This window comes from Podarcis cretensis, assembly GCF_951804945.1.
Source record: "Podarcis cretensis genome assembly, chromosome: 1".
Lineage (NCBI taxonomy): Eukaryota > Metazoa > Chordata > Lepidosauria > Squamata > Lacertidae > Podarcis > Podarcis cretensis.
Window position 1 is genome coordinate 43,413,913 of NC_137170.1, and position 22,370 is coordinate 43,436,282.

The window sequence follows — 22,370 nt, forward strand, 5'->3', positions numbered from 1 at the left end:
GGCTGTGCTTTTCCTCGCAGTCACTGGGAGATGTGACAGCCTTTGGGATTGTATTATCTATGAAAAAGCTATATCCGGAGTTGAAAAAATCTTGACGTGGCTCCCGGGCAGCAGGGATGGATCGTGGAGAGAATCTCAGTCTCGAGCGCCTTTTCCTTTATGGCAGGGACTGATTATTTCCGCTGGTGGCTGTTCTCTCAGTACAGATGTGAGCACTAAACGGGGGGGGGGGGGCGGGAATAGGTCGGGGTGGGGGGCAGCAGAGACTAAAGACTAGCATGTTACTGAAATGTCAGTGTCTTGGAGGTACAGGCTGTATGTCAAAAAGGGACCTTCTCTAATTGCTTAAGCCTCAGGTATGCATTTTACATTTACTTACCAGGTCCAAATCCAGTTGTGAATTAAAATTGCTCTTGTGTGTTCTTTCTCTACCAGCTCAAAAAGTGTTTGATTTAGGCTTTTTGTATAATTTTTTTTTTATATTAAATGGGTGGGGGTGGGGGTGAGAAATGCAAATACGCTCCATTAGTGCTGGAAGCAGAACTGTAATGCACGAGAACAGTGTGGCTTCAGCAAAATGCAAAATGTAAGCAGGTTATTAAAACTGAAACAGGAGGATTTCTCTCTCTCTTTAAAATCAGTTTTTGTGCATGGTGGGTCTCTCCCCCTCCCAGCAATCTTGCTAGTCTGACCTTTTAAACCATGTCCACCTCTCTGGTATGAGGCTGTGGTCTAAGATAGCTGAGATAGCTGGTGGAAATAAAACACAAATGCTGCTAGGAAACCCGAGGTGTTATGAATGCAAAATTGGATGCAGTTTTCAACATCCTCACTACTTGTGAGCAAATATGTGTCTGCTATTGAAGGTGCCCATGTGTCTCTCTGAGCCAGGTAACTGTTGCATCTGCAGGTGTAACTGCCTTCCTTGGGTGTTTTTTTGGGGGAAATTGTGGTTGGATTCTGGCAGTCTTTGTGGGTGTGTGCTTGAGAGCTGGCCAAGAGTTCCAGACCACAACTGCAGTGTAAAAGTGTTTAGACCATAACTCAAGAAGACTTTGAGTCATAGAAGAACACAGTTGTTAATAGCTGCTCACCACAGCCATGGTTCCTTCGTTCTTTTCTTTTCAAAGCATCTGAAATTACTGAAGTATTGTTTTGGGGGTGTCGGGAAGGAAGGAAGAAATGGTCCAGGATCCAAAGAACCTTAAAATTAGTTGGAGCCGAAGGGAACCTGGAGGAATATTAGCATGTTGGTCACTGGTTGATCTTTTGTCTTGAGAATGAAGGAAGTTTCAAATGCATATTTTGAATGAGGCATGGCAGCAAGTTGGAGGAAAAGTTATTGAAATTCACTAGGTTGGTGCAGGTGGATGAGCCAAATGTAAGATAGGAACATCAGAATAGTCTTGCTGGATCAGACCAGTGGCCCATCTGGGCCAGCATTCTGCTCTCACAGTGGCCAAGCAGATGCCTATGGAGAGCTGCTGCCAACCCGTGTTGAAAATACTGAGCTAAATGGGTCAATGGTCTAGGCTCAGTATAAGGCAACTTCCTGTGTTCTGGCCATAGTGACCATTAGATTCTAGCAATGGTTGCTATTGCTGGAATCCAGAGCCATTGAGATTGCAATGTTATACCCACTTACCAGGGAGTAAGGCTCTTTCGACTCATTGGACTTCTGAGTAAATATGCATAGGGGTAGTACTGTTAGTCTCATGTCTGTGGGCTGCCTTGAATGTGTCACGCAAGAGACATTTGCAAGCTGTTGGGAAATCATAACGTGGCAAAAAGGCTGACTGTGACTTGACTACATGTCACACAATTTCCCACGCTAAGGTGGCATTAGTGTGGTTCATTTCACCTTCTGTGCACAGGCCCTTGGTATGGGAGTGGCTCCATGGGAATAACCAGTGAGGAGAAAAAGGAAGAGCAAAGTCTAAAGTAGCAAGATCACAAAATTACTGAGTCTGTTAATTATGTTGTTTGTTGTTGTTCTTTTGTGCTGAGGTGGGGCTTTCTGTTGGATGTTGAAGGGCACATTTGGTTGGCTTGCCACTCTGCTTTCAATGCCCAAGGTAATAGGAGGTGGTGGTTTTGTGTGTGTGTGGTTTTTTTTTACAATTATGGCTATATTGAAAATAGCTTGGGGGACCACAGCTGACTGGACTTTGGGGACAATAGTGTAGATGACAATGTTTTAGATGACATTACTTCCTACATCAGACTATTTGTCAAGATAATGATAGGTATTACTCATACTCTCTTGACAGCTGAGACATTTGTTTAATATCAAGGGCACAACTTCCTGAACTCTTCTTATGACTCCTGGCTAACTCACTTTCATTTAGTAGCTCATTTATATTGATGGAAGCTTCATGATGCCTTGGCATCTTTCTGTTGCTACCAGCAACATTGCTAGGCATAAATCATTCTTAGACATAGGAGTGGGCACTCATTTTTTTGTTTAGAGGGTCGACACTATAAGCTTAGCCTTCAATCTTTCCTGCCCACAGTGAACCAATTGCCAGCTTTAGTTCAGTAGAAGCTGTTGACAGTAGTCAAAAGTACTCTTTTGAAACAATCTCTACCTCATGGATTGCCTCACTAACTGGGAGTATATCTGAGGGAACTACAGTGACACCCCTGCTGATGGGAGTAATAAGTAATCAGTGAGCATATCCAAAATGCATATTGCTATTTATACCAAATTCGTCCTCTGTTTGTTGTCATGAAGCACCAAATTCAGGCAGTTATTTGAAAGGAGAAGTGTTAACAGAAGAATGAGTGACAGCAGGTGTGTTTGTGTGTGATGGAATGGCGAGTGGAGTCAGAGTGAGTGACAGATACTCTCCATCTCTCGAGAAGGGCAGTTAGGAGACAGTTGGGCAGAGAGAAAGAAAGAGAGAGAGAGAGAGAGAGAGAGAGAGAGAGAGAGAGAGAGAGAGGAGCTGTTGAGTGGGAACAGAAAAAGAGAGAGAGGACTGCTTCAAAGGCTGGTAGTCGGAATAGTTTTTCCAGGGGGGAGTCAGCGTTTTAGGCTAAACAGAACCATTGTTCCTTGTTTTGTATTTGTTCTTCTGGGTGTTGTTTTCTATAAATAAATATGTTTAATCGCTTTACATTTCTGAATGTCTTTTGGTTTGGGGGAATATAGGGTAGCATATCTCACCCCATGCAATGGCTTTGGCTTATATAGTGAATTGTATAAAAGAATAATCTCCCTGCGGTGTATCTGAAGAAGTGTGCATCCACACAAAAGCTCATACCAACTTAGTTGGTCTCTAAGGTGCTACTGGAAGGATTTGTTTTATTTTGTTGCGGTGTAACAGTTAGAGTACTGGACCCAGGAGGCCAGAGTTAAAATCCTGACTCATGCATGAAGCCCATAGGATAACTTTGGGTCTGTCACTATCTCTCGGCCTAACCTGCCTCAGAGGGTGATTGTGCAGATAAAATAAAGAGAAAGAGAAGTATTTATGTCACTTTGAGTCACTTTCCTGGGAGAAAAAGTGAGGTATGAATGTAATCCTGAATAAAAGTAGAGCTTAACTCAATAGGTGGAGGCCGCTGTGTATTTGTGGGGGGCAGGACTTAAGGGGAAGTCTGGACTTGGTGGACAGGTAGGAGCCAGGGCCTTTTAGGGAACCCCTGGGACATCACACCATTTTTGTTTGTATTTTGCAGAGAGCTAAAGAATAGACAGGAATCTCTGGGGAACTTTGGAGAAGTGGAAGCATGAGTGACCTATAGCAAAAAGGAAGAAGCCAAAAGTGTTATGAACTGCTCTCTGCTTGACCATTCCAACTGGTCATTAGAAGAATTAATAACTAAGAATTGGTACCTACCTTTTCTTATATCCTCCTCCCTCCATCTTCCTTTTATGTTGTATCTTTTAGATTGCAAACCTGAGGACAGGGACTGTCTTATTACTGATCTTTGTAAATGTTGTTGTTGTTATTTTATTTTATTGACTTATATATCGCCTTATACCCGGAGGTCTCAGGGCAGTTAACTACTCTGGGAGCCGTTTTTCAACAGAAGAACAGGGCATATGTTCTTGTGTGTATATCTATGTGTACAGTATGTGTGCAGTATGGTACTACAATGTACTGCTTTACAGGGGGACAGTGTAAAGTAGGATAACCCAGTAGTGCCAGCACTGTGTCTGGACACTCTGAAATCTAGATGAATGCAAACCTGTGCAGGTGTGTGTCATTGTGTAAGTTTGATATACATTGGACAGGTACATAGATGAGCTAGAATTTATCAACCAGTTTGCTGATCAGAGTGGCCAGCTCATCTCACACAGTTTGCTAGTTCAGCAGTTTTCCTTTTAAGGTAATCTGGTAAAGGCTCGGTTTGCATGTGACTGAGTGGTTATATGGTTTGACTAAGTGTAAATGTGTGGATTTCTAGAGAGATTGTGGCTCCTGTGCTTCTCCCCCTGTAAAGCACCGTGGTACAGCTTGTGGACTACCTTGGTTACAGCTGGCAGAAGCAGATTTAGGTTAGCGTGGTTGGTTCGGTCGCACTGGGAGAATGGAGCATGGGAGGCAGGTGTGTGTATCTGAATGTTGGTGTCACACAGGGGGCTGCTGAAATTTTAGACCCCACAGTCTGCCACTGCAGCTGGAGCAAGAGAAAGCCAGAAACCCAGGTTTGGATGTCACACTAAGCCAAACCATGGATTACCTTGGGCAGCATGGCAGCTGCAGATCTGGGGGAGGAACTCAGCTGCTGTGATCTCCTCTGCAGGAACCTGTGTGTTCACACTAAACCATGGTTTAGTGCAAGATGGAGCTGTTCCGCCAGGTCTTTGGCCAGGGTTCAGTCTGACTCCCTCTCCCCTTTCATAAGAACTTGAATGAAAGTGGCCTCCCAGTTTTTCTCACAGGTGCATATAAGTTCAGCACAAACAGTTGGGCCTGGTGAGCATTTAAGGTTCCCAGCCCTAATCTGCAGGTTGCCATCTGATTGGGTTTTATTCTGATCCTGATCTGATTATAGGATGTATTTTAATTGATTGCCTGATTTTATGTTAATGTGTTATACATTTGATGTTAGCCGCTCTGAGCCCGGTTTTGGCCGGGGAGGGCAGGGTATAAATAATAATAATAATAATAATAAGTGTTATGTGAAAATCAGGTTACCTTTAATCATCAACCCCTTTGTCTTTACCATTTAGATGCTCGTGTTTTGGGTTCCCAACTGTCTTCAGAGAAGGAATGACTGCTCTACATATTTCATGAGCAACATTTGAATCTTGTCCATTTTAAAACCTGTTCATTAAATCTAGGCTCTTTTGTGGGCACCGTGATGTAGTTTGCAGACAAAATGAACTTCCCTCTGAAGTCAGCATGTCACAGTAGTGCAGTATTATAATCATCCAGCTATTACGGACTGCGCTGACCCCAGAAAATAGGGCAGGATGGCAAAGAATACATTCAGAATATGTGGTACATATTTTTGCTTGGAGCTATGGTATTAGCTGTGACGACTGCGATGAACAATATGGAATGTGATCACGTTAGTAAGCGTGACACTGAAGTGTGATGCATAATGCAAATATTGCCAGAAAAGTCTGTGGCTGCTACAGTAGACATTATTCCTACTGAATTCATGCTCTGCCTCTGACCCAAATTCAGAGCAAAAATATCCCAACTGTGGTAGTGAGCAGGCTCAGGAGAGCTCCTTGTGAAGTTGAAGAGCTGTGCAGGCAACTGAAATCTGAAAAGAGAGAAAGCTCTGCATGGGGAATGTGGGTCTCCAGCTGAGCCTTACAGTTGGAACGTGCGACCAGCTTCTTGTATTGTGGTCCAAAAATAAATAAATCAGCTTATTTTATCTTTCTCATCCAGGCACGATGTTCCGCAAGAAAAAGAAGAAACGCCCCGAGATCTCTGCTCCACAGAACTTTGAGCACCGTGTGCACACCTCGTTTGATCCAAAGGAGGGGAAATTTATTGGCCTGCCTCTGCAATGGCAGAATATCCTGGACACTCTGAGGCGGCCCAAACCTGTCGTAGACCCTTCAAGGATCACCCGGGTGCAGCTTCAGCCTATGAAGGTGAGGGTGAAATATCTGAACTCTCCCCAGTCATCTGGAATCTGAATTAAATAGTCCCTCCTTTACATTTCAGCTTGTCAGATATGGAGGGGATGCAGCAACTCCCTTATAAAGAATGGTTGCAAGGTGTTGGGATTTTGTAGTTCAGAGACAAGGCAAATAAGAGGTGACATGATAGAAGTTTATAAAATTATGCATGGCATGGAGTAAGTGACTAGAAAAGTCCTTCCTTTTTCTCTTATACAAAACTTGTAGACCCCAAATGAAGCTGAGTGTTAGAAGATTCAGGACAAATTCTTTTATTTTTCATGCAATGCATAGTTGAACTATGGAACCGGCTCCCACAAGAGGAGGTGATGGCCACCAACTTGGAGGGCTTTTTAAAAGAATGAGACAAATTCATGGAGGAGAGGGCTACCAGTGACTCCTACCCATGATGGCTTTGCTCTGCCTTCACAGTTGGAGGCAGCAATGCTTCTGAATGCCAGTTGCTGGACACTACAGTAGGGGAGAGGGCTCTTGCTGGTCAGATCCTGCTTGCTGGTTTCCCACAGGCAACTGTTCAGCTACTGTGAGAACGGGGAGCTGGACTCAATGGCCTATTTAGCGACTGTCCCTTGTCTGTGGAACACGCTTCCTGTTGAGATAGAACAGGCACCCACTATCCACACTTTCCGGAAACAATTGAAGACGTCTTTGCTCCAGCAGGCTTTCCCAGCTGGATGTTTGCCATGGGTGTCTATTTTATATGGTTTTAGATGTTGGCTTTTTAAAACAGGTTTTTTGTAATTAATACATTAGCAACAACTTTCAATGGTATAGGAGTTCTTTTCTCTTTCCCGTCTGGGCGCTCTTCATCTCACTTTGGAATTGATGTTGTCCTTTATTTGTCTTTAACTGCCTAGATATAATCTCATTCCATCTTGGGAAAGCTGTGTGAAGCAAACTGTCTCGAAGCCCATTCTGTTGCCGTAACCCAGAAATTATGAGTATGGGAGATACTCTCAAACAATAGAGAGAGACTGAAGAGGCCAAGCAGTCCCTGTTAAGTGGGCTCCTTGACCTGAGCATTTGTTTCAGCCATTTCCTCCCCACCCACCCCGCAACTCTTTTTTTATTAAATTATCATCACATACAGAGCAAAAAGCCCAACCCATCTGCCAGGGCCCGTCTCCTGAGCCAGCTGGGTGGCTGACAGAGCAAGTCAGACTGTTGACAAAAAGCAAAAGAGCACATATGCGTGTCTGCACAAGTAGATGGATGCATTTCCATGGCAGAAGTGGAGAGAAGGAACATCCCAGTCCTAGTGCAGATCCCCATGTTCCTGATAGGGCAGCATATTTGTTCGAGCTTTTCTCTGCCTATTTTAGAATCACTACCACCGGCCAGAATAGGTAGAGAGAGAGGAAAGAGGTAGTTATGGTTGGGTCATAGGATTGGCTTAAACCCGGGTGGATGGATCAGGCCTTCCTGACCGATTACGGAGTAGCACATACGCTTATGTGAATGCTCTCTGGTAGTCCTCTACCATATTTATATCTTACAGTGAACTGCATCCTTGCATGAGTAAGGGAGTCAGTAGTCAGAAGAAGCTACTGTTTTGACTGCTGCAGTTAATTCAGCCTGTGTTTTATGAAGGCACTGCAGAGATGTTAGCAAAGGGAAGAAATTCTCTTCTCACTCCAGGGGAAGTTTCCCCCCCATACGGATTGGGAATGGTGCCAGGAGAAGGCATGGGTATTGTATCGTGCCTCCCTGTAGTGAAATAGATGGTGTTAGTTAATAGATTCTTAAGCTTCTTACTTCCTAAGTAAATGAGTTGGCTAAGCTGCAAGGTAGATAAGGTGTGGGAGGGGCAGGCGTCTGGGATGGAGATACGTGTGTGCTATACAGTGGTACCTTGGGTTACATACGCTTCAGGTTACAGATTCCGCTAACCCAGAAATATTACCTCGGGTTAAGAACTTTGCTTCAGGATGAGAACAGAAATCATGCTCCGGCGGCGTGGCAGCAGCAGGAGGCCCCATTAGCTAAAGTGGTGCTTCAAGTTAAGAACAGTTTCAGGTTAAGAACGGACCTCCCGAATGAATTAAGTACTTAACCCGAGGTACCACTGTATTACGTTCCAGAATCAACATTATTTGCACATGGTCACAATATGATTTGTCTCAGAATGGAGCCAGTTTCTTACTGTGGGCGAGTTGGTCGGTGAGAACATAAAGCTATCATTATTATAGATTTAGTATTGCAGATGATTTCCCCCACAGCATTTTGATACATCACTCAGTAAGGGGTAGCAGACAGCTAGAACAAGACTGTGGATTGTATCCAAATAGCTGGTTCATCATGTGTGCATTTACCGTGGCTTAACTCCAAACTCTTCCCTTCTCATATTGTCTGCACAGATTGAAACAAGCCCCGCTCCCTCAGCCCTATGAATCCTTGAACTGAGCCTCAGATATTACCCCTATTCCATTGTTGTTAAAAATGTGAGTTAGTGGCCAGAGTGGGGAAGGCTGCATTCACCTTGCGCCTATTCCAAAATCTCCTAAAGGCTCTCCATGGCTCAAAGGAGACCTGCAGGATGCACTGCTAGAGATATGTCTTTAATGCATGAGCAAGACTTTGGTTGGAGCTGCTGCAGGGTGCAATGGTAGGAGCATCTCCTCCCCCCTTCCATTAATGCAACTATTGTTGTGTGTTTGTCAATGACTGAACATGGCTCCAGTTTTTAAAACAAATAGCAAATAAAAACAAATAGCAGGAGGCACAAATGTACTGTCTATCTGAGGCGTGGGGGGGCGGTGGCTTTGCATGAGGTATATTTCTCAGCACCTTGCCATGTTAAGTATTTTTATAGGTAGCGCTAAGCCTTTTTCCAATTCAAGTTCAGCATCACACAGTAGATGACCATCTCGGCTATGAGTCCTGGAAGACCTGCTCCCAGTATTGCAGGCGCTTTCCACCTACCTGGGAGGGCAGGGCCCTGACGGACTCCAGCTACAAAAACTAGGGTGCTGAACAGAGACTTGGGCTGGGGTGTTGTTTGGAGTTTTTGTTGTGGGGGGGGGGAGTTGTTGCTCTCAAATTTTTATATCTTTATTTTAGATCTTGTGATTTATGTGGCAGTTGTTCAGTTTGCTTGTGTATTTTAAATGTTTTATTTATTTATGACTACTTTTGTCATGTTGTAGTTATGGGTATTTCTATGTTGTAAACTGCCTTGAGCATGGTTTGAACTGTGGAAAAGTGGCATACAAATAAAATTTTGTATGTAATCTTTATTAAATTTGTATACCACCCTTCATCTGGAGATCTCAAGGCGCTTCACAGCATATGTACCGTATGTATGCATGTAAAGCAGAATGTGCTTCACCCCATAAATCTCTAATTCCAGTGAGACGTAGGTTCAAGTTACACACTCAAAATGCCTGAGAATCTTCTGAGAATGCCTGAACAGGTGACCACAGAACGTTAACATAGCTTTTGTTTGTTTTGTGGTAGACGGTTGTGAGAGCCAGTACATTTGAAGTGGAAGGATATATCTCTGGGATACTCAATGACATCCAGAAGCTTTCCCTCATCAGTTCAAATACCCTGAGGGGGAAAAGTCCCACGAGCAGGAGAAGAGCGCAGTCGCTGGGGCTTCTGGGAGAAGATGGACCCACTGACATGTACCTACAGTGTGCGGAACCAGACTGGGCAGACAAATATGGAAACTACCTCAACTGCAATGGCGGGAGCAAGTCCTCGAGACGGCAGACTTTATGGCCAGATTATAAACCTGCATTGGACGGACAGGCTCACTCCAATGGCCTCGTGATGAAAGCGCAGTCTCTTGGCCCTTCAGAATTCCAGGGCGCAAACAGCCGCTTTATCCCACTCTCCTCAGGTTTTCAGTGCCAGCAATACATCCCGGTTCCTGAGGCAAACAGTGAAGATGCTGGAAGGGGATGGAGCTCCGAAGAGCACTACGCTCAGCCTAGCCAGGGGAGCCAAGCTAATTCGAGGCCGCCCGGGGAAGGCAGTCCTGGCTCCAAATCGAGAGACAACAGCTTGAAGAGGAGGCTCTTGAGAAGCGTGTTCCCCTCGTCCAGCGCCTCAAACAAGATCGGAAACAGCCAAACACAGATAAAGGTATGTTTATTTTGTGCCTGAGAGGTTGGTGCCTTTCAAGTACAGTTCTGAAGGTCAATATGGCTTCTAATAGTTTAAAGTTAATGTCAGGCCAGGGCTTATGCTTGCATTATGGAGCAGCTATTGGCCTAAATTTGCACTGATGTTACACCATTGACACAATCCACAGAGCATGCTGGTATATTCTTTGGCAAACTGTATTTCCCCTTGCTGCCCACAGTACAGCTGTCAAGGGAGCCAAGACAAACAAGCAAATCTATGTCTGCAATCATCATAATCTGCTTGTCAATGTCATTGTCCTTGGCAGTAGTGTAGTGGCGAATTCATGGTGGTCACACCCTTTCGCCGTTCTAAGATCATACAGCTTTCTTGGATTATACAACAATCTTATAATTATATCATAGCTATAATTAGGGATGCATTGCCCCAATCAGTGCAGATCTCCATGTGTTGCCTTTTAGCCAGATCTACTATTTTCTGTGCACATACGTGGGCAAATGATTTGGAGCTCCAACATCCTCTTTGAGAGGGACTTAAGTTGTGTTTTCTGTGAAGTTCTATTGTATGGAGCAGAACTTGCACACCATTCTTTTGAAACTGGAGCGTTGTATGTTTCCAGTGTTCCTAGATGCTTAGCTTTGGAGCATGAAGTGACTAAAAAGCTCCCCTTTCATGCTCATTGGGTGGCTGTAGGACTCTGGAGACAGGGACCCTGCTGCAGAATAGTATCAGGTCTTGGACTCTCCATTACTCTGGATCACTACGCAACTAGTCCTTGGACCCTCTACTTTTCTTCAAAACATATGTTTCTAGGCCTCATGACGATACGGAAATCCAATGAAATTTGATCTTTGTGTACTAAAGACCCAGATGTTCCTGAATCTGTGACTACCTATTCTTCTTATGGGGAGAAAATTATAACGGGGGCTGAATTTTGAGTGAGAAAATACCCATTGGAAATATGGTGAATGCAGCTGCTTTATCACACCCCTGCCCTCAAATGGCCATTCATTCACGTAAGCTCTCAAGGTTGCATTTGTTTAAGAAAATAAAATGGTAGATCAGTGGTTCTTAAGCAGTGGGCTGGGACCTACCAGCGGGCTTCAGTGTCCTTGTCTGCCTCCTTCCTGGCCTGCTCTGCCCCAAGCAACCCAGTCATATATTTTGTTATTATATTTATTTATTTATATAGCAAACAAGCTGGGAATACAAAGGAAGGGAACAAGAGAGGAAAGTTGTTACAGGAGGAAGAAATGAATGTAGAAGGACTGGAGGGAGGGATGAAAAAAACTGGCTGGCTGGGGTGCATGTGCTGAAAGTAAGGCACAAGTTGAGTGTGAAAGGAGAATGAGATAAGAAGCTACAAGAGATGGGTAAAAATACTTAGAGAGGCAAGTAGGAGTGGGAAGGGAAAAATATAAAAGAAAATGCCTTCTCCATGTAGAGACACTGGATCAGCAAATTCTGTCTAAATTGAAGAGGCTGAGTCACAATACCTCCAGAGCCAACATCTGTAGTAGCTTGAGGAAAGTTGAGCTATGGAACTCCTCGCAGCAAGGAAAATGCTGTGGTAAAGAATTTATCAAAGACTGATTTGATATTCATGGAAAATTATGCTAGTCATTGATAGGTGGATATGCCAAATGCTGTCTCCATCTGCCACTTTCTGATGGGCTTTGCTCCTGTGGCTGGTGGGCCTCAGTCATTTTCCACGGTCTCACCTGAAGGTAGAAAGCTTGAGAACCCCTGTGCTGGAGGCAGGATTCCTGTGACTGCATGAACATCTCCTTTGGCCCCATACAGATCCTTGGCCTTCCTGATGTCTCCCACCTCACACAAACACTGTGCCAATGCCTTTCTTTTACTTTTACCAAAACGGCTTTTATGAAATTAAATGCCTTAGTTACAATTCTAGTTCCATCTCTTCTCTGTATTAAATCAACCTGAGTATAGCTCATGATTTACAGGATTTCTTCAGTAATCACTTTCAGTTTACGCCAGATGCCAGAACAAAATCCAGAACAGAGTTCCCTGTGTTATTGAACATCAGCTGTTAGTCGGGGAGGCTGAGCAGCCTAAACAAAGCCCCTTCACCTCTAGCCTCTTTGGGGCTTCCTCTGCCCTCACTAATGTCTTTTTCGAACTCCATGAGGGTCTCCTCACTAGCCACAAGGACTCTTCAGTCTCGCATCACTTCCTGATCTGATTCTATTTATTTCATTATTTTCTGGCACTTCACATATACACAGTTGTGCGTGAGTAGAACTTGTGTATATGGGGGTGTGTGAAATGTCTGTAATTTTAAAAATGCCCCTCCTGGCTTTCCCTTCCTCAATCTGATTCTGAATGGTGCTTTCAGACATCCAGGATTAAAAACCAATTCAGCCTTCAATGCTGTGAGTTCTTTGGAAGCTGGTTGTGCACGACTCCTGGTTGCTGCTATTGACTAACCACGTTTGTTCTGGGCCAGCCAAGAGGAGGAAGCTCAGCTGAAAGTGTGTTGAGTTCTGGCTGACTCAGAACATCTTCATAAATGCAAGAGGATGACACACACTGTGGTTGCTCAGTGAGAGCAGATTGCAAGTAGTGAGCGAGTCAGGCTGCGGCCCATGTTAACTTGACCTAGATTGCAACATCACCACTCTTTCCCCTAAAGGGTGTTTGCAGAGCACCTTGAGGTCTCTGCTGGTTTCTCATTCTGTGTCTTTCCTTTCAGTGAAAGGGGAAAAAGCAAAACGGTATGGATCACACCAGTAGGAATTGGTGACTCTGTCAGTTTCAGTTTCTCTCAGTTTCTCATTTTTGCACTTTCAGCTTTCCACAGCAGTTTGTGTGTTACAGTAAAGTCCTTATGAAAATTAATCATCAGTTAATTTTTGCTGATAGTCAAACCTCGGTTGTTGAATGTAATCCATTCCAGAAGACCGTTCGACTTCCAAAACGTTCAACAATCGAGGCGCGGCTTCCGATTGGTTGCAAGAGCTTCTTGCACTCAAGTGGAAGCTGTGTTGGACATTCAGATTCTGAAAAATGTTTAAAAAACTGGAGTGTTTACTTCCGGGTTTTCAGCGTTCAGGAGCTGAAACTTTAGAAAATGGAGCCGTTCGAGAACTGAGGTTTGACTGTACAGTGGTACCTCGGGTTACATACGCTTCAGGTTACAGACTCTGCTAACCCAGAAATAGTGCTTCAGGTTAAGAACTTTGCTTCAGGATAAGAACAGAAACCGTGCTCCAGCGGTGCGGTGGCAGCAGGAGGCCCCATTAGCTAAAGTGGTGCTTCAGGTTAAGAACAGTTTCAGGATAAGTACGGACCTCCGGAACGAATTAAGTACTTAACCTGAGGTACCACTGTATAGACATATTTGTATGTAATTTTGCCTGATATGCATGTTTCTGCAAAGCGGTTTTACCTAATATAACTTGTTTTTATATAGGATGATATTATTTTCACTAATATGTAGATTTATATGCCCCCTGGTATGTATATTTTTGTTCACATGACATGCCTGGAGAACTGCATTGCAAAATTTGGAGAAGCATAGATTTTGAAAGGTATTTCAGTTCGCATATTGTTTCAGAAAGTAAGAATTAGGTGGATTCATCTTTCAGTGTGAACTGAATCTATTTTCTCCTCCATCCCTAGACAGTAAGGAGGTCAAGTCACTGAGGGAGGGGGAACCACAGAGGTGTCTTGCCTGAGGACCCTCCAGATTGTAGAACCAACACTTGTTAGACTGATAGCAGAAGGGACAGGTCATAGAATCATAGAATCATAGAGTTGGAAGAGACCACAAGGGCCATTGAGTCCAACCCCCTGCCAAGCAGAAAACACCATCAGAGCACTCCTGACATATGGCTGTCAAGCCTCTGCTTAAAGACCTCCAAAGAAGGAGACTCCACCACACTCCTTGGCAGCAAATTCCACTGTCGAACAGCTCTTACTGTCATTTCAGTGGTGGGCTGTATTCTGTGGAACTCCCTTCCAAGCAATGCATGGTTGGCCCCTTCAAACGTGGCATTCAGAAATGCTTAAAAATGCTTTGACAACATTTCTTGGAACTTTATGAAGAAAAATCTTAAGGGAATGGGAGTGGGATGGGGGTTTGAAAATGGGATAGAAGCAATCTATTCAGAACAAAAGGCAAAATTGATAGTTAATAATGTGGTGTCAGAAGAGTTTAGGATTGAAAAAGGAACACGACAGGGCTGCCCTATCTCTCCATTGTTATTTATATCGGTCCTGGAGGTTCTTTTGAACATGGTCAGAAGGGACCGGTCGATCCAGGGAATTAGGGTCGGAGCTAAACAATATAAACTTAAGGCCTTCGCAGATGACTTGGTTCTTACATTACAGGAGCCAGAATCTAGTACGAAAAGGGTGTTAGAATTGATTCAAGAATTTGGTCATGTGGCAGGATTTAAATTGAACAAACAAAAAACTAAGGTTTTAGAGAAGAATCTGACAACAATGGAAAAAGAAAGGTTTCAGAAGGAGACAGACTTAACTGTGGTTAAGAAAGTGAAATACCTAGGGATCAATATGATGGCTAAAAACTTGAATTTATTTAAAGATAATTATGAGAAATGTTGGTCAGAAGTTAAAAAAGATCTAGAAATTTGGTCAAAATTGAAGCTTTCCTTGTTGGGTCGGATTGCTGCTATAAAGATGAATGTATTGCCAAAAATGTTGTTTTTGTTTCAAACTTTACAGATTGTGGACAAGATGGATTGTTTCAAGAGGTGGCAAAGAGATATTTCTAAATTTGTCTGGCAGGGCAAAAAGCCCAGAATAAAATTTAAAATATTGACAGATGTTAAAGAAAGAGGGGGGTTTGCCCTGCCAGACATGAAGCTTTATTATGAATCAGCAGCATTCTGCTGGTTGAAAGACTGGCTACTTCTTGAGAACACTGACATTTTGGATTTGGAAGGGTACAATAATGCTTTTGGGTGGCATGCATATTTGTGGTACGACAAGGTAAAAGTTAACAGAGCATTTAAAAACCATATTGTCAGAAAAACCTTGTTTAATGTCTCGACAAGATATAAAGATCTATTGGAAAACAAGACTCCAAGGTGGCTATCACCCATGGAGGCCAAGGCTTTGAAAAAACTCAATATGGAGGCCAAATGGCCAAAATATTGGGAGATACTAGAACAAGACCGAGATACATTGAAATTGCAGAGTTTTGAGAAACTAAAAGATAAATTGCGAGACTGGCTACATTATCATCAAATAAGAGAAGCCTTCAATTTGGATAAAAAAATAGGCTTCCAGGTGGAAAAATCAAAATTAGAAACAGAACTGTTAGAACCTAAAACCAAGATACTTTCGAGAATGTATAACTTGCTGTTAAAATGGAATACTCAGGATGAAACAGTTAAATCAGCCATTATTAAATGGGCACAGGACATTGGTCATAACATTATGTTCGCTGACTGGGAGAGGTTGTGGACCACTGATATGAAATTTACGGCATGTAATGCCTTAAGAGAAAATATTATGAAAATGATCTATGGGTGGTACATGACCCCAGTCAAGCTTGCAAAAATTTATCACCTGCCTGACAATAAATGTTGGAAATGCAAAGAAGCTGAGGGAACATTCTTTCACCTTTGGTGGACATGCCCAAAGATTAAGGCTTTCTGGGAAATGATCTATAATGAACTGAAAAAGGTATTTAAATATACCTTCCTTAAGAAACCAGAGGCCTTTCTCTTGGGCATGGTCGGCCAATTGGTGCTAAAGAAAGATAGAACATTCTTTATGTATGCAACGACCGCAGCAAGGATACTCATCGCAAAGTACTGGAAGACACAAGATTTGCCCACCTTGGAAGAATGGCAGATGCAAGTCATTGACTACATGGAATTAGCAGAAATGACTGGCAGAATCCGAGACCGGGGAGAAGAATCGGTGGAAGAGGACTGGAAGAAATTTAAATAATATCTTCAAAAACATTGTAAAATGTTTGAATGTTAAAATGATGTGAGATACAAAAATAATAGGGCATTAGGGGTTTGGTAAAAAGAAATATGCAAAGAAATATGAAAAGAAGGGGTAAGACCAGAGCACTATTATGTTGTGTTTAAACAAATGATATAAAGGACTAAGTTAAATTACAAAGAACATGTGATAAAATTTTCTTTTCTTTTTTTCTTAAAAAAGAAGGAAAATAAATGCATAATAGGTTGAAATGTACAATACTGAATAAGATTGGAAAGAGGGTAAGAAATTGCTAAAATTGATTTGTGTAAAGGGGAACGCAGAAAAAGGAGATGTGAGGAAGTCAGGAAAGAGGGTTAAAAAATTAGTAAGTAAGCAATAATTTTTTATTTTTTGTTTCTGTTGTTTTGTTCTGTTGTGCTGTTTTTGATTGTTAATTTTGATGTATTGTTTTGATTTGGATTTGTTCTGAAAAACCTTAATAAATATTTCTTTAAAAAAAAACAGAAATGCTTAAAAAAACCTTTCTCTTTCGAGCACCTTTTAACTGATGTACTTTTATTGGACCCACCCAGCTATACAATTCTGTGATTCTATGATGCTAGCAAAGTGTTTCTACTGCCTGGATTATATTTCAAAGTATGTCTGCTTACTTTTTGTATTTTATTTTTTAAATTAGAAAGTTTATACAGTGGTACCTTGGGTTAAGAACTGAATTCGTTCTGGAGGTCCGTTCTTAACCTGAAACTGTTCTTAACCTGAGGTACCACTTTAGCTAATGGGGCCTCCTGCTGCTGCCGCGCAGCTGGAGCATGATTTCTGTTCTCATCCTGAAGCAAAGTTCTTAACCCGAGGTACTATTTCTGGGTTAGCGGAGTCTGTAACCTGAAGCATATGTAACCCGAGGTACCACTGTAATATGATAATGAGTATTTATGTTTATACTGCTGCTCACTGCCTTCAGAGAACTTTGTGCATCCTATAAACATTTAAAATAAACAAAAAGAACAAATTTCTGTTTTTCTAGGCACATGGCTACTTGTGCGTGTGTGTTTTTAGAAAGCTTGACATGGAGAATGGATATTTGGTCTAATCATTAGGAAGGAAGGCCTCTGTGAGCAAGGGCACCTCTTTTTTTGGGTGCTCTAGGTTACATAAAACACGTCTGTAAAACAAAGCTGGAGGTTTGAAAACACCTTTCCTCCAGGAACGTGTCTCAGCTGGAATGGAAGGGTGGTGCAGGTAGAAGACGGGGAAGTAATTTTCAACAGGCAGTTACTTGTAACTGTGTGTGTGTGTGTGTGTGTGTGTCCCCAACCCACAATGTGTTACTAAGCAAAATAAATTTGCATTTCCCTGTGTGTGTGTGTACCCACAGAGGTCAATAGGTTAAAAAATAAAAGCTTATCTTAGATAGTTCACTATGTACAGTCAAGGTGGAGTATAGGTGCTGGGAAAACAGGAAAACTTCCTCTCCTCTCTATTATATTATGTATTAGTTTGTCAAAGCCACACCTCCTTAAGGTTAAGGCCACTGACTTTCAGCTACTTAATAAGGACAGCATTTGAACCTAGAAAAAGAAACTTGCGACTCAGTCTGGGCCCACAGTGGATGTACTTCTTTAATTCCCCACAGACACTGCTTTCTCCAGCCCAGCTAACCAAAGGGCTGCTTTCCGATGCATCTGTGTCTTGGCTGCCACTTTACCTGTCCATATCCTGAGAGGTTTCAACTGATTCAAATCTCTTCCCTCACCAAGCCATGAAACACATATTTTCTCAGTTGGGCCTACTTCACAGGGTGGTTGTGATTATAAAACGAAGTAATCCCCCAACTACACCACCCTGAACTACTTGGAGAAGAAGTGGGATGGGATAGAAATGTAAATGATAGCAACAACGTTCATCTCATGCGGCTCTCTATTAATTTAGGTGTATCAAGCCAAGCTGTAGCAAACTGCTGATCTTCTAGAACTCTTTTCCTCTTAGGTCGGGCTTATGTTGTGTTCTGTCATAAAGTAAGGCTGCTTCTCTTCAGTAGTGGCCTGGGGGATTCTTGTATTCTTCAGGAAAGAAATCTAATTCTTTTGAAATAACCCAAAACCAATGCAATAAAAGCATTAATGCTGTACTACTGCAAGTCGCTGTGCCAGTGACGCGAGGATCACTTACATTTATTGAAACTCTCTGGGCATTTTCCCCAAGAGAACGCTGGTATTATGGCCAATGTTCCAATTTGGGTAATTACGTTTTCTTTTATTTGACTCTCTCACTGCATCTTCACTTGGGTTCTTAACAGAGCACTTTTCATCCATCAATCTTAGATCCGTTTACAAAGTGGCCAAAAGTATTTATTCACTTTTTATGGATGGGGGGTGGGGATAGATACTCTGGCTAGCATTGGCTCTTGCAGATCTCAGGCAAAGAGAGGTCTATCACTTAATTTTTAAGAGTATGCTTAGAGCTGTGTTTTTGTTTTGTTTTTTGGTTGGTTGCTGCCTTGAAGAACAGATAATGTTGGGGTTTTTTTTAGGAAGAGCTAATGACTGATTGATTTGTTGTCATACAGATACTAGAAGTGTGAAATGTTTTGTTGTATGGAATCAAATTGTTTAAGTTTCCAGTGTGCATGTTTTGAAAAGTCAACTAGCTTTAACAAATAAAACTGAGCAACTATGTATTTTTAATGCATTGTGAGTGTTCTTGCATATAACACAGAAAACTTGTTTTCAAGGGGGTGGGGGCATATTCTTATCCTTCTCTGGATGTCTACAACAAGCATTTCCCCTTGTTGTAGTTCTGTCATCACCAAACCAGTTTTTCAAGAGGTTTGCAGCATGTTAGAAGGTGCCTCGGAAAACACAAATCTCCCCTTTCCAAGCATAACCAGCACTTTGCTAATAGAGATGTGTACATTTGGTGTGGTGTGTCACTGTAAATCAGTGACCTCATTCACATGTCATGGTAAACCATACTTAACCATTTCCTGTGAATTCACCTGTCTGAGCCTTTTCACTCATCCCTGCTAGCGTGGAAAGGAAACAAACTGCTGACTTAGTGTTACATCTAAACAAGAGATTGCAATTTGTATCACACCAAAGAAATCACAACCAGTAAGCTAAGAACCATTTGGGCTTGTTGGTTGCTATTACAAACTTCATGTAGTTCATCCTGAAACAGCCTTGGGTATAGTTTTTCATTTTTCAAATTGCAGAGGAGCAGGAGAATCCGGCTCCCCTGTGGACATCACACAAGGTCACAGATCTCCCCTGGTCTTGCTGTGCATGCCAGCCACAGCGGGAAGGGAGAGATAAGCAAAGTGCTGTGACTGGGCCTGATGCATTGGGCGCGAGGGCTTGCCTGGGATCAGCCCCACCTCGCCCTCAGAACACACCACTTGTGGCTTTTTGCTGGCTACCAACCATGGGGTTCATGCCAGTGATACTCCTGCTTGCCTGCCCATTCAGCAGGTGGGATGAAGAGCCTTGCATCACTCCACAGGTAGGAGCCAGTGGAACCCAGCAGGGCTGGACCAGGGGACCCTTCCATCCAATTCATGCCCTCCATCCCAGGGCAAAGCAGGTTCAGATTTCACCCTTAAGCAATTAACGATTTAACAGAAATTCATTTGAGAAATGGACTGAGATTTTGTAAAACTGACTTGATAGCCCTCCTAATAATGCCATTTTCTCTTGCTCTCCTCCAGCCCAGTCCTTTCTACCGACCGCCACAGCACTGGGGTTCACCGCACAGCCCTGCTGCCAAGTCCCAGTCCCTTCCCTCGGACCAGCCAGCGCCAGAGTACGCTCGGATTTCAGAAGCTGGGACCCCTCAGAAATCCCCGACCACAGAGACTGCAGCGGCTCTGCCTCCAGGCCGGCCGTCGCCCGCGGGGTCCCCCCGGAACAGACACACCCAAACCAGCTCCAGCAACCTCCACCTTCCCTTGGACTCGAAAGCCCAGCCATCCAGTGAGGATCCGGTTGTCGTCACTCACGAGCAGTTCAAAGCTGCTTTGAGGATGGTGGTGGACCAAGGCGACCCCAGGACAATGCTGGAAAACTATGTTAAGATTGGGGAGGGGTCTACAGGTATCGTCTGCATTGCACGTGAGAAGCATTCTGGACGGCAGGTGGCAGTGAAGATGATGGACTTGCGGAAGCAGCAGCGACGAGAGCTTCTTTTCAATGAGGTGACTAGATGAGGGAAGAGATGAATGAGATGGCAAGGAATACTGAATGGGATGGATCCAGATTTAAGTTAGCTGAGCTGTAGTCCACTGAAATCAAAGGGATTTGAGTTAGACATGACTAAATTGCCCTAGTGATTTCAATGGGACTAAAACATGCCTAACTGGAACCAGTCCTGTATTTCTAAAGGCAGTCGACAAAGCGAATATGGGCCAGATTACAAAAGAGGGCGATATTAGCTAGTATAGAGTAGGGAGATGAATGAAGAAAGTGAATATTCCAGGCAGGCCATTGATCTGCGGCGTTTGGGATGTAAATGTTTGGGGTTTATTTTTGATGTTGTGTGGCTGCATTGTTTGGTGATCCAGTTTGCTTTGTGCAAACTGTATCCGATGGAAAGTCCCATTGTGCACACAGAAATCCTTGCAATGATAGTTACTTTGCACTGCACTGGATCTTTCTCAGGTGGTGATAATGAGAGACTACCAACATGACAATGTGGTGGAGATGTACAAAAGCTATCTGGTTGGTGATGAACTCTGGGTGCTGATGGAATTTCTCCAGGGAGGAGCCCTCACGGATATTCTGTCCCAAATCAGGTAGGTTAAAAAAAAACCTCATTTCTTCCCACCTTTCCTGCCTAAAATATCATAGAACTATAGAATTGGAAGAGTCCCCGAGGGTCATCTACTCTAACCCCCTGCAATGCAGGAATCTCAACGAAAGCATCCATGACAGATGGCCATCCAACCTCTGTTTAACAACCTCCTGAGGGAGACTGTTCCACTGTTGAACGGCTCTTACCAACAGAAAGTTCTTCCTCAATTTTTGTTGGAAACTCCCTTCTTGTTACCTGAAGTCATTAGTTTGGGTTCACCACCCTGCCCTCTGGAGCCGGATAAAACACGCTTGTTCCCTCTGCCAACCTGGCAGTTCGAAAGCACGTCAAAGTGCAAGTAGATAAATAGGTACCACTCCGGCGGGAAGGTAAACGGCAGGAGCAGGGACCGAGCAATGGGAGCTCACCCTGTCACGGGGATTTGAACCGCCAGCCTTCTGATTGGCAAGTCCTAGGCTCTGTGGTTTAACCCACAGCGCCACCCGTGTCCCAGTCTCCTCTTAGTCAGGCTAAACATACCCAACCTTGGGCCAGTAACTGTCTCTCAGCCTGATCAATCTCAATGGGTTGTTGTAAGAATAGAATGACAAGGAACCATGTAAATTGGCTCGAGATACTTGAGGAAAGGCAGGATACAGATGTAATAAATAAATGATAGCTTCCGTCAGAGCATAAGACAAATTCATGGAGCATGGGGCTATCAAGAAGTACTGGCCCTGGTATCTGTGTCTTTTCTCCACTGTTAGAGGCAGCATATCCCTCTGAATGCCACTTTCAGGAGAGCACAAATAAGGTGTGTGCTGTTGCTTCTCATAGGCATCCGATTGGCCACTGTGAGAATAAATAAGAACGCAGTCCAATAAACACAAGGTCCCATCAGCCACACCCAGCTAGCAGCCACTGGGAATGAATAGGCCTAGCAAGATCAGTAATGTAAATAAAAACACAAAGAGGGACAATTACTTTCTGTCGCAAGCTGCCCACTCCCAGGATTTGTTGAGCTCAAGTTCTACAGTGTTAGATTTGCTAATAAATTCTACATTGGCAGTTTCCCACTGGTGCAATGTATAAAGGTGATATTGTGTGACTCCAGCATGCTGCCCCAACCTGGTTTGCTTGCACAAAACTTACATGGGGGTTAGACCATGTCTTGCCTTCATTGAGCATTTGTTCCCGTTCGTTCGAGGAGAGTTTATACGACAATGAGCATTCATTCTGATTTCCTTGTGGGGTGTTTACAGTATACAGTATGTCTGTCATTAATCATCTGTTTATCCCACACTTTTCAGTGCATTTCTCTACTTTCCTACCCCTCCTCCCCAAAAAATCTATTTCTTTTTTACAGTGCATTTGTTGTGCTAGGGCCACAGAGCACTTTAATTCGCTTTAATTATGGATAGCTCTGTTG

The 22,370-nt window shown here is 43.3% G+C and overlaps 1 protein-coding gene across 12 annotated transcripts in view; it reads left to right on the top strand.

Moving 5' to 3' along the window:
• The window catches only part of LOC307223269 (serine/threonine-protein kinase PAK 6-like), a 52,251-nt gene that overhangs the window by 23,471 nt on the left and 6,410 nt on the right, over positions 1-22,370 (top strand). For 4 of the 12 annotated variants that reach the window (XM_079989187.1, XM_079989185.1, XM_079989183.1 and 1 more), the window contains 4 exons: positions 5,859-6,067; positions 9,572-10,204; positions 19,860-20,345; positions 20,809-20,942. In XM_079989187.1, the coding sequence (XP_079845313.1) occupies positions 5,864-6,067; positions 9,572-10,204; positions 19,860-20,345; positions 20,809-20,942 (1,457 nt within the window). In that variant the 5' untranslated portion in view covers positions 5,859-5,863. Of the gene's footprint in view, positions 1-30; positions 209-257; positions 357-2,899; positions 2,997-3,684; positions 3,838-5,858; positions 6,068-9,571; positions 10,205-19,859; positions 20,346-20,808; positions 20,943-22,370 lie in introns of those variants that run through there. The other 8 variants (XM_079989186.1, XM_079989188.1, XM_079989192.1 and 5 more) reach the window with 7 other exon arrangements.